Source organism: Rhinopithecus roxellana, chromosome 1 (assembly GCF_007565055.1).
Source record: "Rhinopithecus roxellana isolate Shanxi Qingling chromosome 1, ASM756505v1, whole genome shotgun sequence".
NCBI lineage: Eukaryota > Metazoa > Chordata > Mammalia > Primates > Cercopithecidae > Rhinopithecus > Rhinopithecus roxellana.
This window is the reverse complement of record NC_044549.1, coordinates 206,360,962-206,379,766: the sequence shown is the minus strand read 5'-3', so window position 1 is coordinate 206,379,766 and position 18,805 is coordinate 206,360,962. Positions and strand designations below refer to the sequence as shown.

General features: G+C 37.8%; 1 protein-coding gene across 4 annotated transcripts in view; it reads right to left on the bottom strand.

The window, feature by feature from the left end:
* Window positions 1-18,805, bottom strand: part of ATP13A4 (ATPase 13A4) — a 156,579-nt gene that overhangs the window by 66,756 nt on the left and 71,018 nt on the right. For all 4 annotated transcript variants that reach the window (XM_030937236.1, XM_010373005.2, XM_030937243.1 and 1 more), the window contains 4 exons: window positions 6,695-6,829; window positions 3,089-3,259; window positions 1,796-1,953; window positions 713-901 (listed from right to left, as the gene is read on the bottom strand). In XM_030937236.1, the coding sequence (XP_030793096.1) occupies window positions 713-901; window positions 1,796-1,953; window positions 3,089-3,259; window positions 6,695-6,829 (653 nt within the window). The remainder of the gene's footprint in view (window positions 1-712; window positions 902-1,795; window positions 1,954-3,088; window positions 3,260-6,694; window positions 6,830-18,805) is intronic.

Below are 18,805 nucleotides of genomic sequence, written 5' to 3'. Positions count from 1 at the left end.
CCATTACCAACAGCCTGCTCTAGTCAAAACCACACTCTCTTGCTTTCCTGCCTTCATGCCTCTGTTCACAATGCCCTGAAAGGCATTTCCATCTTACTCTCTCACAACTCCCACCTTCACCCCAGCATATGTATGTACAGACTAAATAAATACAATACAGAGATGGCAGAATAAGAGGCTGGTTGGGAATAACTGGCAAATAATCAAGGGTAGTTTTAGACAATAAACTACAGATGGGAAAATACAGCAAAAGTTCAATATGAGTCTCAGAGTAAGGCACAGTTTAATAAACTCTTCCTTTTTTATTCGTTCATTAATTCAATCAATCTTTATTGCACACTAACTCTACACCAGGCAATATTCTTAGCATCAAGGATACAGCAGTGACGAGAGTAAAGGGTTTAAATTTTGTTCTGTATATGAAGGTTTTGACTGCAGAGAAAAGGGATGCTATTTTAATTGCTTTTCATAGGATATTGAAGTTGGAAGGACCCAAAAAGATTCTCCTATTTAGCACCCACTTCTTCTCTAAACCTTGGACTCTGCGAGCTTAAGAGACGTTTCTTTGCCAGATCACGCATCTAACCAGGGATAAAATGAAGACAGCCACCCACATTCTATGTCTCCTGCCTTGCAAGAGGGTAAAAGTAGATACACACGATGACAGCAATGGTAAAAAATGATGATAACAATAAGGATGAAACACACATACCTTGTCAAAGCAGACAAGGTTTAACTGTCCACACACATTGATCCTCTGGGGGCTAATGCAGAAGATGCCTCTCTTCTTCAGCCTCCTCTGGGCATAGATAATGCCTGTGGTCAGAGCAGCAGGGAGAGCAGGAGGAACTGCAATTGTGATGACGTCAAGGGCTTTCCTCACCACCTCCTCTGGAGGTTCCTGGATGACAGTCATTCTTTAATTATTACAGACAAATCACTGATGAACAGCATACGACTCTTTGCCTTTTTTTTTTTTTTTCTTCTGAGACAGAGTTTCACTCTTGTCACCCAGGCTGGAGTGCAGTGATATGATCTCGGCTCATTGTAACCTCCACCTCCCGGGTTCGAGTGATTTTTCTGCCTCAGCCTCCCGAGTAGCTGGTATTACAGGCACCCGCCACCATGCCTGGCTAATTTTTGTACTTTTAGTAGAGACTGGGGTTTTGCCATGTTGGCCAGGCTGGTCTTGAACTCCTGACCTCAGCTGATCCACCCGCCTTGGCCTCCCAAAGTGCAGGATTACAGGCGTGAGCCACTGTGCCCAGCCTTCCTTCTTTTTGTTTACTTCTTTAGGTCAAATTTCAAGAAATGATATCAGTGGGTTAAAGGCATGACCATGTTTATAGCTCTCACTATCTTTCGCCAAATAGCAATAAAAAAAAATGTGATTTATATTGTTACCAGCAAAGAATAACATGCTAGTCTTTCATGACCTCACGAAAACTGGGTGTCTGATTTTATTTAAAATCCCTCGTTCGATCGCTATAAAAATGCTACTTTATTGAAATAAATATATTCTCAGATTGAAAAGGAAAAATAGTATAAAAAAGAGAAGTACATTGATATATCAATGAATAAATAGTTTTATCCCCCTATCCCATGAAGCCTGTCTGTTATTATGGACTTAGTGATCAGTTGCTGATTGGGATCTGGAAGTCCACACACAGGTTTCAGGGCTTGGCTTTGTTTCCCAGGTTTGTAAACCACATCCTAGATTAAAGCCAACATGTACAGTACAAAATATATATAGATGAGTATGTACACGTTTAATAAAAGAGCAAAGACAGCTTACCCCGCTAAGCACATAGACACACAGAGTATAGATCATCCCAATGGTGGCTGTTCCTACAAGGCACAGGAGGAACCTGATGGCATCCCTGTACAACTTAAAATTCATTGGCTTGGGGTAGAGAATGGATCTCACAAGGTCTCCCTTTGCAGTGTTGAATCCTGGAACAACAAACACACACCCCACACTCTCAGGAGACCAACAGTACTGCTGGTGCTCTTCCAAACCTCAACACCACTTTTGTTTCTCTCTACTGATATTTGAACAATGTTTAAGCTCAAAGGCAATTGAAAGATAGCTAGAAAAATCCATAAATGCTAGAACGGAAATCTCTATCTCAGAGCCCAGTACTCTCTCTGGCCTTCCTTTCCTCCACTTCCAATTTCAATGCATCCCGGAGATAGGAAACCCCCGTACTGGGTGCACAGCACAGCTTTGCCAAATAGAATTTTATTTTAAGAAAATGACCCAAACGTGTGCATGCACACGCATGTCACTTGAATTAAGTGGTCCAGTAAATACTGATGGACTCACTTTTCTAATACTGTGCAATGTTACATTTGCAGTTTCTAGCCCACCCTAGAAAGAACTTGGGATTCAGGATTAGAAGACCTGGGTTCTAGGTGCAGCTTCGTCAACGGCTGGCCGTGGTATTTTTAAAAGTTCATTGAATTGTGTGGCCTCAGCCTATTCATAGGCATAGTAGAAGCAGTAAGCATCTCTGCTCTGCTTGTTTGATATGGTGGAAATAGTTTATATACTGCAAAGCACATAAATAATAATTAGTGTCATCAGTACTATCATTTTTACTAACAGGCATATGCCATAGTTCAATTGGTATTTAAAATATATGGATTTATATATATTGGGTGTGTTCTGTACCTGTAGGTAAGATTTCTCCTTATCTATGGGTACAAAAAAAAAAAATGGAAAAAATGAGTAAGGCCTGCTATTTGATAGTACAAAGGGTGACTATAGTCAATAATAACTTAGTTGTGTATTTTTAAATAACTTAAAAAGTGTAATTGGATTGTTTGTAACTCAAATGACAAATGCTTGAGGGAATAGATACCCCATTCTCCACGATGTGCTTATTTCACATTGCAGGCCTGTGTCAAAACAGCTCAGGTATCCCATAAGTATATACACAGCTACTATATACCCACAGAAATTAAAAATTAAAAAAACTATGATTATAAAGAAAAAACAGCTTCTCTTTAGCTAATAAATTTAAGGCACTAGACAAACTGAGCAAAAATATGCCATTAAAAATAAGAAAAAGGAGGTGATGCTAACCAGTCTGCAGTACCACTGCTCTCACGGTCCCAGAGCAAGCTGCCTTGGCCTGGATAACCTCTGTTCCACAGAAGAGGACATGCCGTTTGTAATCTGCTTCACTCTGTGTTTTCCAGGGCACAGAGCTATCCATCTTGGGTAACGGAGTTTTGGTGACTGGAATACTTTCTCCTACAGAAAACAAGCATCTTGTTTTGTGAGGCAGGATGACTTCCTTCATTTAAATCATGCCTGCACCCACTCATCATACAACAGACTTTTTTTTGTGAGCCTACCATGTGGCAGAGACAACCCTAGGTATTGGGGACACAAGCATAAACATAGTTTTTATTTCTAAGAGGTCTGTAGTTTAGAATAGGAGAGAGATATGTAAACAAATAAGTATAATACAGTATTATAAATACTATAGGTACTGTAAATCAAGCACAGATGTCAAGAGAGCTGGAAATAACTATTTAGGGAATCTCAAGCTGTGCAGTCAAGAATATGGAGTGTGGAGAATAAAAGGCCATGAGAGCTACCTAGGAGCCAAAGCATGGAGAACTCTAAGTGTCCACAGATATGTCTAAAGGCACAGGTGGGCTAGGCACAGTGGCTCATGCCTATAACCCCAGTACTTTGGGAGGCCGAGGTAGGCAGATCACCTGAGGTCGGGAGTTCGAAACCAGACTGACCAACATGGAGAAACCCCGTTTTTTGTAAAAATACAAAAAATCAGTCAGGAGTGGTGGCTCATGCCTGTGATCCCAGGTACTCAGGAGGCTGAGGCAGGAGAATCGCTTGAACCCAGGAGGCAGAGGTTGCGGGGAGCCAAGATTGTGCCATTGCACTCCAGCCTGGGCAACAAGAGTGAAACTCCATCTCAAAAATAAATAAATAATAAATAAATAAATAAAATAAAGCCACTGGTGACTGAAGGAGGATGTGGAGAGATTTAATCACTTTAATCAGGAGAGTAATATATTTATGTATAAGAGAGAGCACTTTGTCCATAGCACAGGGAATGAATCAAAGTCTGGTGAGGTTGGAGGTTGAGTATCCAACCGGGAAATAATCACAGGAATCCCAGTGGCAAGGGATGAGGTCTGAACTATGACAGCCGGCAGTGGGAATAGAAAGGAAGCACTGCATTCAGGAAACAAGGAAGTGGCCGGATACAGTAGCTCACGCTTTTAATCCTAGCACTTTGGGAGGCAGTGACAGGCAGATCACTTGAGCCAGGAGTTCAAGACCAGCCTGGGCAACATGGTACAACCCTGTCTTTTCTAAAAATACAAAATTAGCCGAGTGTGGTAGTGCATGCCTATAATCCCAGCTACTCTGGAGGCTGAAGCACAAGAATCACTGGAGCTCGGCAGGTGGAGTTGGAAATGAGCGGACATCGCACCACTGCATGGCAGCCTGGAAAACAGAGTGACACTCTATCTCAAAAAAGGAAAGAAACAAGGAAGTAAGAAGCTACAAAACTTGAGAAAATGTATTGGCAGGTCATAGGGACAGAGAAATTTGCAATGCCTTTCTAGTTCCTGACTTGGGAGAATAAGCAGAGGCTCGACATCATTCCTCAACATAGGGATTATAGGACGAGAGAAAGAATTGCCTTTTGGCCACTGTAAGTTGAAGTTGCCTTGTAGAATGACCATGTTGAGATGCCTTGTAGGCAGTTTGAGATTTATTTGGATTTGAAGCTCAGAGGAGAGGCCTGGACTAGAGAGGTTTAGCCAGAACTCATCAGGTTTTAGATGGTAATTAAAGTCACAGAAGCAGACAAGTGTACTTAGAGACCAAGTGTACTTAGAGACCAAGTGTACTTAGAGACCAAGTGTACTTAGAGACCAAGTGAACTTAGAGACCAAGTGTATAGTGAGAACAGGAAAGCCCAAGGATGCAGCCATGAGCAGCACTAATTCAGGAGATGGAGGAAGAGGAGCAGCAGAAGAAACTGAATGGGTACAGTCAGTGGTAGAAGAATTTGGAGAGAGAGAATCATCTTAGAAAGTTATAGAGAAGAGAGTTTTCAGAAAGAGAGCTGGTCAGAATAGTCAAATGGAACACAGAGGACAATAAGTTGAGAAATTTAAAGAATCAGGCTGGGCACAGTGGCTTATGCCTGTAATCCAAGCACTTTTGGAGGCAGATCACTTGAGGTCAGGAGTTCCAGACCAGCCTGGCCAACATCGTAAAACGCCGCCTCTACTAAAAATACAAAAATTCGCCAGGTATGGTGGTGCACGTCTGTAATTCCAGCTACTTGATGGAGGCTGACATGACAGGATCGCTTGAACCCGGGAGGCAGAGACTGCAGTGAGCCAAGATCAAGCCACTGCACTCCAACCTGGGCAACAGAGTGACTGAGACTCTGTCTCAAAAAGAAAGAAATTTAAAGAGTCCACTGGATTTGGCAATTGGGACTTTAGCAACTTTTACCAGTGCAGTGGGAGAGGCCTATTGCAGAGGCTTGAAGTGCTAATGCAAGGTAATGAATGAAGCCGTGAAATAACTATGGGTCTGTTCTGAGGAACAAGTTTCTGAAGTCTTCTACTGGTCTCTGCAGAGTGGTCAATAGAAAGTCAGAGTTTCATTACAGTATATTAAGGCTACTTTCATTAGGAAAATGGTAGTTGGCACTGCAGAGTCCCAGCATTACAGGATTTTTAGGAATCTATGAATTTTTGAGGGAAAAGAACCTGCCTTGCCATGATCTGTGACATATTTATTCTTTGTCAGCTAACATAGGAAGAAGGTGTGTACACTTGTCTCCATTACCTGTCTTTCTGGGCTGCCTGGGAGAAATGGATTTGATCTGAACTTGAATGGGAACCATGATACACCAATGAGAGTGCGTTCACAGCCTCCGTGTATTCACAGCCTCTCATTTCATCTCCGAGAAACACTTCATGATTCTTCTTTATCTTATAGAAGTATCAGCTGAACATCTCATCATTATGCTATGTGAGTGAGAAATCAAGGCAGTGTAATCTTAAGCAAGTCACCTCTCCGGACCTCAGTTGCCATGCCTGTGATGTGAGACACCTCACAGGTCCCACCCAGCTCCAGCATGCCGTTTGTAAATGAACTACAGTTAGTCCAAAACACCCAGTGTGTACTTTGGAAGCAGCAGGTTTTCCAAATGCTGCCTCACGAATTTCTTAACATTTTCAAGCCAGGCGAGGAAGAATTTGAATGACCCCTGTGGGTTTCAGGATGTCGCTGATGAGTTTCAAACCCTCCAAGTTTATTTAAAAACATGTTGTATTTAAAATAAATAAACATAAAAGTCACAGACAATTCCGAAAGATCTAATGATCTCTACAATCTTTTAAGGTAAATGAGAGGGTTGTAATAACCTTTTGTTCAAGAAAGAAATACTAAACATTCAAAAACTTACTATTGTATCAAACTTAACACATAGAAAGAACTTTAATTTGAACCCACAGATCCATTCACAGCAGGACTAAGTAAGATTTGTGGAAACAGGAAGGTCCCATAGCAGACAATGCTTTACAGCCAGCCGCTGTCATTCAGGTAGAGGAGGAGGAGGGACCATAGTAGCGTGGAGTGTGGGCCAGCCCACAGAGGTTGCCAGCTGTGGAGATAGAACTGTACCTGTCAGCAGGCCTTCATCCACCACACAGCTGCCTTCAATCAGAATGGCATCACATGGCATTAGCACTTTGTTCCCTGTCAAAATTAATAAATCTCCAGGCACCAGGACGTGTGATTCCAGCTCTTGAACTCCAGCTGAAAGTAGGAGGAGACAGAGTTGAGTCAGGTTATTTTCCCACAAAAATATAATCCAACATCTGCTTAACTTGGATATCAATGAAAAAGCAACCATGGCATTTTATTTTTGGAGAAAGGAGAACATTCCTCAACATTGATTCAAACTTTGAAAAAAAAAAGAAAAGAATGTAACAAAATAGACTACATAAAATAAAAATCTTTGTGTGGCAAAATAATAAAAAACTAATGACAAATTCAGAAACAAATCTGAAACTTACATTACAGATAAAAGGTTAATATTCCCAGCTGAGCACAGTGGCTCATGCCTGTAATCCTGGCACTTTTGGAGCCTAATGCGGGAGAATCATTTGAGCTTAGGTGTTTGAGACCAACCTGGACAACACAGCAGGAGCTCCATCTTCACCAAAAAATAAAAAATAAAACAATTAGCCAGGCATGGTGACACACACCTGTACTCCCAGCTACTTGGGAGGCTGAGGTGGGAAGACTGCTTAAATTTAAGCTCAGGAGGTTGACACTGTAGTGGGTGATGATCGTGCCACTGCACTCCAGCCTGGGTGACAGGGCAAGACCCCGCCTCAAAAAAAAAAAAAAAAAAATCCTAATAGATAATGAGTTCCTTTTAAAAAGAGATCTCCAGCAAATAACTGTATAGCAAAATTGCTAGATATTGTCACTTCATACACATACACATACACGTGGTGTGTTAAGTGTCTGCAAAGCTGTTCATTCTTACCCATGATAAGAGAAATGAAAGTTCTTCCCTCCTTCCTCATTGCCTGCCTGCCTTCCTTTACTTCTTTTCTTCCTTATTCAGTCTTAAAGCTATTAGGGCCGGTGTAAGATAGGCATCCCTGCAGGGGGCTGGGTGGGGTGGGCTGGCAGCCTGCTCTGGGGTATTGGAGCCTAAGCAGGATGGAAGGGTGTTTCCATGACCTGGTACAGGGTGTCAGAGCTTGAGCAGGGACAGAAGGGCCCCCATGGTGGCAGTGGCCTGCTGTGGGATGTTGGGACCCGAGCAAGGTGAAAAGGGCGTCTACATAGGAGTGGGATGAGGGGCAGTGGGAGCATCAGTGGTGATGAAAGATTGGTTGCATCCAGGCAGAAATGGTACAGTAAGTACAGTAGTCTCCCTTGATCTCCAGTTGCACTTTCCATGGTTTCGGTTACCTACAGTCAACTGCAGTCAGAAAATATTAAGTGGGCAATCCCAGAAATGAACAACGTATAAGTTTTCCAACTGTGCACCATTCCAAGTAGAGTAATTAAATCTAGTGCTATGCGCTCCATCCCACCCGAAACAGAATCCCTGCTGTATACACTCCCTGCTTTGTCAGTCACCTGACTATTACATTGCCTGTTGCAGTATCCCTGTGCTCATTTCAGGTTACCCTTATTTTACTACTTGTGCCCCAAAGCACAAGAGTAGTAATGCTCTCAATTCAGTTAGGCCAAAGAGAAGCAGTAAAGTGCTTTCTTTAAGTGAAAAGGTGAACGTTCTCAAAGAAAACAAAACTGTATGCTGAGGTTGCTAAGATCTACAGTAAGAAAGAATCAACTATCTGTGAAGTTGTGAAGAAGGAAAAAGAAATTTGTGCTAGTTGTGCATCGCACCTCAAACTGCAAACATTACAACCACAGTGTGAAGTGCTTAGATAAAATGGTAAAGGCATTAAATGTATGGGTGGAAGACATGAACATAAATGTGTTCCAAATGACAGTGATCAGACTCAGTGATCAGACCCATGGTTTCAGACATCTATCTGGGGTCTTGGAATGTATCCCCTGCCGATAAGAGGGGACTCCTGTAGATATAATGAGGTTAACTAGCCAGGTTTCTCACTGAAGAAAGGAAATTACAAATAGAGAAAGAGATACAACTACAATAAACCCTGTGGTAGTAGATTCTAATGAAAAATATCAATGTACTAAATACAGAGAGAGAAATAATATAGATGTAAATATGTGTGATTATAAGAATATATAAATATGTTTGCTAGTCTTTTTGTTTATACACCAATAGTAATGAGCACATCCAGTGCCCAGATTTTGGTTTCTAAATTCCCTTTCTCCCAATAAAAAGGCTTCCTTAGAGAAACGACTGAGTACAGGCTGGGCCAAGAAAAGTATAACGTAAGCTAGAACAACTTGTTGTGTCATTAAGTAAAGAAATGCTCAAAGAATGATGGGGCCATATCACAAAAATATCAAAGCCAACTTTAAAGGGGTCTCACTGCCTAAATCTGTAACAATTTGAACATCAAAGTAAATAATGATAAGAAAGAACTGTAACCATCAAATAAAATAGGGATTTATGAGTTCATAATGACTTAAGTAAATGAATAAATAAATAAGGAGAAGAGACAGATTTTCCTTGCAGCAAAATGGCAATTAATTAATGTAGAAGGAGAGGTAACATTAGAAAAATCATCATTTGGCAACTATCAAGGTAATAATTAATTTGGCCAAGAAACACCAATGTATACTAAAACTAGTGGGTGAAAAATTGATGAAGATGGTTTATTTATATCATCTCAAAGTATCTCTCAACAAAATAACCATTAATTACAAAAAGGAAAAGAATAAATATGCAATGGAGAAACCTGGCAGACACCATTTAATTAAGTAATATAAGTTAGCATCACCAGTAATAGGACAAATTGAAATTATGCACCATCTGAGAGGAAGCAGTGAAAACACAGCATCATGTCTGTGATATTCCAGCCAAAAATGCATAACCTGAATTTAACTATGAGGAAACATCAGCAAATGCAAACTGAAGGACATTCTATAAAATAACTAGAATCAGAAGAGTCAAAGTCACAGAATTCAACAAAAAATTGAAGATTAAAGAGACACAGCAAACAACAGCATTGTGTAATCCTATATCTCTTTTCTATTAGAACATTATTGAGACGATTGGCAAAACATGAACAAGGTCTGACCATTAGTTGGGAGAAATGTGTCAATATTAACTTCCTGGTTGCACTGTCCTTCGTGTAGGAAAATGTCTTTGTCTTTAAGAAATACACAGTAGACCCCATCTGTCCAAAAAAAAAAAAATTAGCCAGGCATGGTGGCGCACACTGGAAGCTGAGGCGAGAGGATTACTTGAGCCCAGGAGATCGAGGCTGTAATGAGCTATGATTGCACCATTGCACTCCAGCTGGGCAACAGAGCAAGTCCTGCCTCAAAAAAAATAAACGAATAAATAAAATAAAATAAAGAAAGAAAGAGAGAGAGAAAAGGAACACACACGAAAGGATGTGCGGTGATGACCACGGAGCTACATGTCAGCAACTTATTCTCAAATAGTTCTAGAAAAGAAGTTATTTAAACTATTCTACAACTTTTTTGTAAGTTTTAAATTACTTTCTAAAAAAGAGAGTGAGACATATGTATGAGATAACATTGCTCACCTTATGATTAGAAAAATGTGCAAAATTTCCAGCACATTCTATTGGCAAGGCTGGTAGGAATCAGTCACTGACACATTTCTGGTGCAAATGCAAACTGGCACAATCTCTACGGAGAGAAACTTTGGCAACATTTTTCTAACAAAAGTACATATGTACTTATTTCTTAACCTAGCAATTTTACTTCTCAGAATCTGTGCCGAAGATACACTGGCGAAAATATGAAAAAGACCTATGTACAAAGCTTTTTATTACAGCACTATTTGTAGTAGTAAAAAACTGAGAAAATTTTTTTCAATAGAGGATTGACTGAATAAACAATGGTTCCTCCACACAAGAGAGTACCATGCAGCTGAAATAATGAATGAAGAATATCTATATATACTAAATGGTCCCTGGGAAACATAGTTACGTAGGTAAAATATACACAGCAGGAAATATAGTTAAATATGTTTGATATACCTCTATTCATCTAGAAGACAGCAGTATAAATATATACCCTGTTTTGTATATGTAATACAAAGCTATGAATATTATACATAATCTGTTTATATTTTTAAATGTAAGAATAAATAAAAACCAAAATGATGATTCCAGAGAGAATGAAGACATAATCAGAAAGGAGAGGGATAGGAACCAAGACTCCCTGGAATATCTTCTGTCCTACGGATTTGACTCTCAAACCATGTAGATATTTTCTATATCTATACAAAATAATACAAATAAAAATTTGAAAAGCTAACACTAAAATCGAAAGCAAAAGGAGTGAAATAAACCTATCAAGTTGCTGGCATAACCAACAGAAAACTACTTTGAGTGACTTTAATGAACAATGTATAATTTGACTGTACATTTCTAACGAGATGTCACAAATGGGAAAAAATAATTCTAAAAACATCTTAAATTGTTTTTAGGAATTATTACCAATGCTGAGTTGCATTGGTTTGTCACTCTGAGGTTATTATATGCAATGGAATAAAGCAAAAGAGTAATCTCTTCCTGTTATTGAGAATCAGAACTTTGGGTATAGCGATAAGAGAAACACAAGTACAATGAATACAGTAAAGTAAAAAGCCCATAGTTCTAAACTTGAATTGGAAATTATAAGGTCAGTATGACTATGAATTCTAAACTTGAATTGGAAATTATAAGGTCAGTATGACTATGAATTCTAAACTTGAATTGGAAATTATAAGGTCAGTATGACCTCACAATGCATTTTGTCTTAAAAAAACTATTTCCTAAGTATGTTTTCTAGAAAGACCTAGAAACAATGACTAACACCATTAAAATGAGTACTTGTAACATTCTCATTGAGGTTTATAGTACCGTATCTGGTACTGCTACCTCACTGTCCATTTTTACATATGGAGATGGCTTCTTTCTTTAAACCTCATAAACCGAACTCTGCTAGCTTCAGACTTTTCTTCTGTAGTTTTCTTACCTCTCTCAGCCTTCATAGAATTAAAGAGTTAGGGCCTGACTCTGGATTAGGCTTTGTCTTACAGAAATGTGACTCGTTTGAGCTTCTGCTCAGACCACTACAACTTCCTCCACATCAGCAGTAAGGCTGCTTCGCTTTTGATCATTTGTGTGTTCACTTTTGGAGCAGTGCTTCTAATCTCCTTCAACAACTTTTCCTTTGCATTCACAACCTGGCTAACTGGTGCAAGAGTCCCAGCTTTCAGTGCATCTCGGCTTTCAACATGTCTTCCACACAAAGCTTAATCATTTCTAGCTTTATTTGAAAATCAGAAACACATAACTCTTCCTTTTGCTAGAACTCTTAGAAACCAGCGTAGGGTTATTTATCAATCTAATTTTAATCCTGTTGGGTCTCAGGGAGTAGGGAGGCCCGAGGAAAGAAAGAGAGAGATGGGAATGGCCAGTTGGGGAACATCTAACACTGATTAAGTTTGCTATCTTACATGAGCATGGTTCATAGTGCCCCGAAGCACTTATCATAGTAATATCAAATATCACTGATCACAGACTGCCGTAACAGATATAATCACAATGAAAAAGTCTGAAGTATTTCCAGAGTTACCAACATGTGACACAGAGATATGAAGACAGCACATGCTTTCAGAAAAACGGCACGGATAGACTTGCTCAGTGTAGGATTGTCAGAAATCTTCAGTTGGAAACAAAAAATGCAGTATCTTTGAAGCACAATCAAGCAAGGGGCAATAAAACAAAAGTGCTTGTATATGTATCATAAGTATATCTACACACGTACTTGACTCTATTGAGGAAATTTGAACATTGCCTGTATATTTTCAAATTATGAGGTTTTAAAAGATGTGATAAAGGAATTAAAAAGACTCTTTATATTTTAGAGCTATATGCTGAAATATTTTTAAATAAAATATAGTATCTGGGATAGTTCCAAAATAATATAGGGTGGAGATTTAATAGAACAGATGAAAAAAAGATTCAATAGGTTGATAATTATTTAATCTGTGTGATAGGTACATGAGGTTTTATTATAGTGTTCTCTCCACTGTTGTATATGTTCAAAGTGTTTTATCATAAAAAGTATGGACAAAAAAATGACCAATTATATTTTTAAAAGGTAAAAATTCACTTCCAGCCAAGAGAGAATAAAAAGGACGAGAATTATCTTCCCACTGGAAACAACTGTATAAAAGATATGAAAAAATGGGTTTTAGACACTGAACATCAAACAGCGAAAGAGATGGGAAACAAATAAAGGTGTCCTACATTTGCCATGCTTACTGTCTTGAAAGAGTTTCCAAGCCACTAGGCAGAGAAGGGAAACCAGACCAAGTCCAGATGACTACTGAGTTCAGAACACAAAGATGAGCACTGATGGAGATCTTGGCAGCTTGAGTTCATAGCTGGGGAGGTAACTGTTCAGTGGAGAGCCACAAAGATCTGCAGAGGGTCTCTCCTGAATGTGAAGCAAACTGATCAGCACATTTACATGATGGAACTACTAGCAAATGAACAACTGAACATTTACATTTTAAAATATCATTTACAATAGCATCAAATATATGAATTACTTAAAAATAAATCTGAGAAAAAAAATGTGTAAGACCCATCCATACACTGAAAACTGCAAAACACTGCCAAAGAAATCAAAGACCTAAACAAATGAAGCAGTGTTATACTCATAGAGCAAAAGATTGAAATATGTTACTATGTCAATTTTCCATAAATCTATCTATAGGTTCAGCACAATCCCAATAAAAATCCCAACATTTTTTATGCCTACATCAAAAAGTGATAGAGCACAAATAGACAATCTAAGGTCACACCTCAAGGAACTAGAGAAACAAGAATAAACCATACCCAAACCCAGCAGAAGAAAATAAATAACCAAGATCAGAGCAGAACTAAATGAAATGGAAACAAACAAACAAACAAGCCCACAAAAGATAAAAGAAACAAAAAGTTGGTTCTTTGAAAAGATAAATAAAATTCATGGGCCATTAGTGAGATTAACCAAGAAAAGAAGAGAGAAGATCCAAATAAGCTCAATAAGAAACAAAATGGGAGATATTACAACTGATACCACAGAAACACAAAAGATCATTCAAGGATGCTATGAACACCTTTATGCGAATAAACTAGAAAATCTAGAGAAGACGGATAAACTCCTGGAATTATACAACCCTCCTAGGTTAAACCAGGAAAAAATATAAACTGTGAACCCATAGTGAAAAATATAAACCCATAACAAGCAGCAAGATTAAAGTGGTAATTAAAAAGTTACCAAGAAAAAAAAAGTCCAGGACCAGACAGATTCACAGGTGAATTCTATCAGACATTCAAAGAAAAATTGGTATCAATCCTGTTGACACTATTCCACAGGAGAGAGAAAGAGGAAATCCTCCCTAAATCATTTTTTGAAGCCAGTATCACCCTAATACCAAAACTAGGGAAGAACATAACAAAAAAAGAAAACTACAGACCAATGTCCCTGATGAACATAGATGCAAAACTCCTCAAGAAAATACTAACTAACTGAATCCAGCAGCATCTCAAAAAGATAATCCACCATGATCAAGTGGGTTTCATACCAAGAATGCAGGAACGATTTAACATCCACAAGTCAATGGATGTGATGCACCACATAAAGAAAATTTAAAACAAAATCACGTGATCATCTCAATAGATGCAGAAAAAGCATTTTCCAGCATCTCTTTATTATTAAAACCCTCAGCAAAACTGGCATAGAAGGGACATGCCTTAAGGTAATAAAAGCCACCTATGACAAATCCACAGCTAACATTATACTGAATGGGGAAAAGCTGAAAGCATTTCCCCTGAGAACTGGAACAAGACAAGGATGCCCACATTCACCACTTCTATTCAACATAATATTGGAAGTTCTAGCCAGAACAATCAGACAAGAGAAGGAAATAAAGGGCATCCAAATCAGTAAAGAGGAAGTCAATCTGTCACTGTTCACCAATGATATGATAGTATACCAAGAAAACTCTAAAGGCTCATCCAAAAAGCTCCTAGAACTGGTTAATGAATTCAGCAGTTTCAGGATACAAAATTATTGTATACAAGTCAGTAGTTCTGCTATACACCAACAGTGACCAAGCTGAGAATCAAGTCAAGAACGTAACTCCTTTTATAATAGCTGCAAAATACAATAAAATGCTTAGAAATATGCCTAAAGAAAGAGGTGAAAGATCTCTGTAAGGAAAACTACAAAACCCTGCTGAAAGAAATTATAAACAATACAAACAGATGGAAATACGTCCCATGCTCATGGATGGGTAGAATCAATATTGTAAAAATGACCATACCGCCAAAATCAATCTACAAATTCAATGCAATTCCCATGGAAACACCACCATCATTCTTCACAGAATTAGAAAAAATAATCCTACAATTCATACGGAACCAAAAAAGAATCTGCATAGCCAAAGCAAGATGAAGCAAAAAGAACAAACCTGGAGGCATCACATTACCCAACTTCAAACTATACTATAAGGCCACAGTCACCAAAACAGCATGGTACTAGTACAAAAATGGGGATATAGACCAATGGAACACAATAGAGAACTTAGAAATAAAGCCAAATACTTACAGCCAACTGATCTTTGACAAAGCAAACAAAAACAAGTGGGGAAAGGTCACCCTAGTCAACAAATGATGCTGGGATAATTGGCAAGCCACATGTAAAGAATGAAACTGAATCCTCTTGCCTCACCTTATACAAAAACCAACTCAAGATGGACCAAAGGCTGAAATCTAAGACTTGAAACCATAAAAATCCTAGAAGCTAACATTGGAAAAACTCTTCTAGACATTGGCCTAGCCAAAGGCTTCATAACAAGAACCCAAAAGCAAATACAAAAAAAAAAAAAAAAGATAAATACATGGTACTTAATTACCTAATTAAACTGAAAAGCTTCTGCACAGCAAAAGAAATAACCAGCAGAATAAACAGAACATCCACAGAGTGGGAGAAAATCTTTGCAATCTATACTTCTGTTGAAGGACTAACACCCAGAATCACAAGGAACTCAAATCAGCAAGAAAAAAACAAACAATGCCATCAAAAATCGGGCTAAGAACATGAATAGACAATTCTTGAAAGAAGATAGAAAGATGACCAAGAAACCTATGAAAAAGTCCTCAACATCAGTAATGATCAGGGAAATGCAAATCAAAACCACAATGCGATATCACCTGACTCCTGCAAGAGTGGCCATAATCAAAAAATCGAAAAATAACACATTCACAAGGATGTGGTGAAAAGGGAACACTCTTACACTGTTGGTGGCAATGTAAACTGGTAAAACCACTATGGAAAATAGTATGGAGATTCCTTAAAGAACTAAAAGTAGATCTACCATTTGATACAGCAATTCCACTCCTGAGTATCTACCCAGAGGAAAAGAAGTCATTATATGAAAAAGATACTTGCACGTGCATGTCTAAAGCAGCACAATTTGTAACTGCAAAAATATGGAACAAGCTCAAATGCCCATCAATCTATGAGTGGATAAAGAAAATGTGGCATGTATATAACATGGAATACCATACAGACATAAAAAAACAAAACAATGGCATTTGCAGCAACCTGAATGAAATTGGAGACTGTTATTTTAAGTGAAGTAACTCAGAAATTGAAAACTAAACGTCGTATATTCTCACTCATAAGTGGGAGCTAAGCTATGAGGACGCAAAGGCATAAGAATGACACAATGCACTTTGGGGGTTCAGGGCAAAGGGTGGGAGGGGAGTGAAGGATAAGACTACACACTGGGTACAGTGTACACTGCTCAGGTGATGGGTGCACCAAAATCTCAGAAATCACCACTAAAGAACTTATTCATATACCAAAATAAATAAAAATAAATAAATAAATAAATTTTTAACCAGGAAAAAATTATATTCCCCTTAAAAATATTTTATTTCCTTTAATTGGATGGTTACATCACTAGAGTATATTTTGAATGTTATATTCTACATATATATATACTATAAGCAAGCCTGAAATAGATACCAAAAAGAGTTACTAACACAAAAATACACACATATTTCCACAATTTAGAATACACTTATCAGTTTCAGTAATTGTATAACCTGTATCACTACACTTATGGCTAAACACTGGTAACCCAGCCAGATATACAGCATTTTTGTGTTTTTCAGAATGTATTAGAAATTATTATTTTTTTTAAAAAAGAGCTACATTTTAAGTGTGTGCAGATGTGAATTTTGGCTTACAGAACTGTTTTTAATATTCATCTATGGTATTTTCTTGGCAAAGAAAATCAACATTTGTTCCCACTGCATGACTTTAATAGACAGATCAGTAGACATCCTAGGAATACTCTAAGGAAGCAACCCCAGGTTATGGAAAATATCTCATCAAACACTGGCATCTTTGAATTTTATTTGTGACAATTGTTTACGTTATTGTACATTTCATATTAGTACTTAGTAGGAATTGTAACAGATTTTTAAATGAGCTTCTAAAGATTTATAAACTGAAGTCTGTACATCTATAAATTATTGTAATTCTACAGAAATCCCAGCATTTTTTAAAGAAATTGACAGGTTGAGTTCAAAAGTCATATAGAAACCCAAAGGGCTCAATAGTGTCAAAATACTCTAAAAAGGAAGAGCGAGGCTGTAGTACTAACATTACCCTATTTCAAAACTTATTATAAAGCAACATTATATGGTATTGATATAAAAAAGCAAATACAATAAAAGCAAAAAAATAAAATTGGGTAGGAAATCAAGAAACACATCCACCCATATGTGAACAATTGATTTTTGACAAAAGGTGAAAAGTCAATTCATTGGAGAAAAGATAATCTTTTCAACAAATGGTATTGGAACATTTGGATATCTGTTTGCAAAAAATGACCCTCAATCCAAAAAAACAAAAGCCAAAATCAAAATGTAATATAGAACTACATGTAAAACCTAAAACTCTGAAAGACAATATAGAAAATCATGGTGACTTTGACAAAAATATCTTAGAAATTACATCAAAAGCATGATCCACAAAAGAAAACATTGATAAACTTGACTTTAACAAAAATAAAAATGTCTGCTCTTGGAAAAACACTGTAAAGAGACTGGGAAGGTAAGTCATAGACTGACAGAAAATATTTGCAAATCATTTATCTGATAAAGGACTTATATCCGTAATGTGGAATAAACTCAATTTTAATAATAAAAATAATCTAATAAACAACAAATTTAAACAAATACTTCACCAAAAAAGATATATGATCAGCAAATAAGAACTTGAAAAGATATTCAATGCCATTAGTCATTAGGAAAATGCAAATTAAAACAAGGATGAAATACTACCACACACTAAAGTGGCCAAAATTAAAACGACTGGCCATACCAAGTGCTGTCAAGAATGTGGAGCACTTAGAACTCTCACGCTGCTGGTGTAAAACGGTGCCACCACTTTGGACACAAGATTGGCAGTTTCTTAAAACATTAAATATCTATCTAGTACATGACCCAGCTGTTCCATAGCTAGGTGTTTTCTCATAAGAAATGAAAGAGCATGTCTATACATGGCTTATACCTAAATGATTATAACACCATTACTTGGAATCGCCAAAGACTGGAACCCAAATATGCATTGACAGGTGAGTGGATGAACGAACTAGTATATCTGCACAATGAGATAGCCTCAGAAATAAAAGGAATGAATGATTGATGCACTTAATAAAGTGGATAAAATAACTACGAACTTTGATCTCCCCCCAAGTTAACCAAAAATGTATTATAAAAGACCTAAAGAATGCATACTGTAAAATGCCATTTATGTATTAATATTGAGCCTGGAAATGAATCTACAGTGACAGAAAGCTGATAAATGATTGCCTGAGGGATGGGGGAGGTGGGAGGAAGCAGGAGAGAAAACAACTAGAAGCAGGAACAAGGCAACTTTTGGGAGTGATGAATGGTCATTATCTTGAGGATTATGATAGTTTCATGGGAATATACACATGCCAAACTTATCAATTCTGCACTATAAATGTGTTAAGTTTACCAATGTCAATTCTACCCCAATAAACTAGTTCTT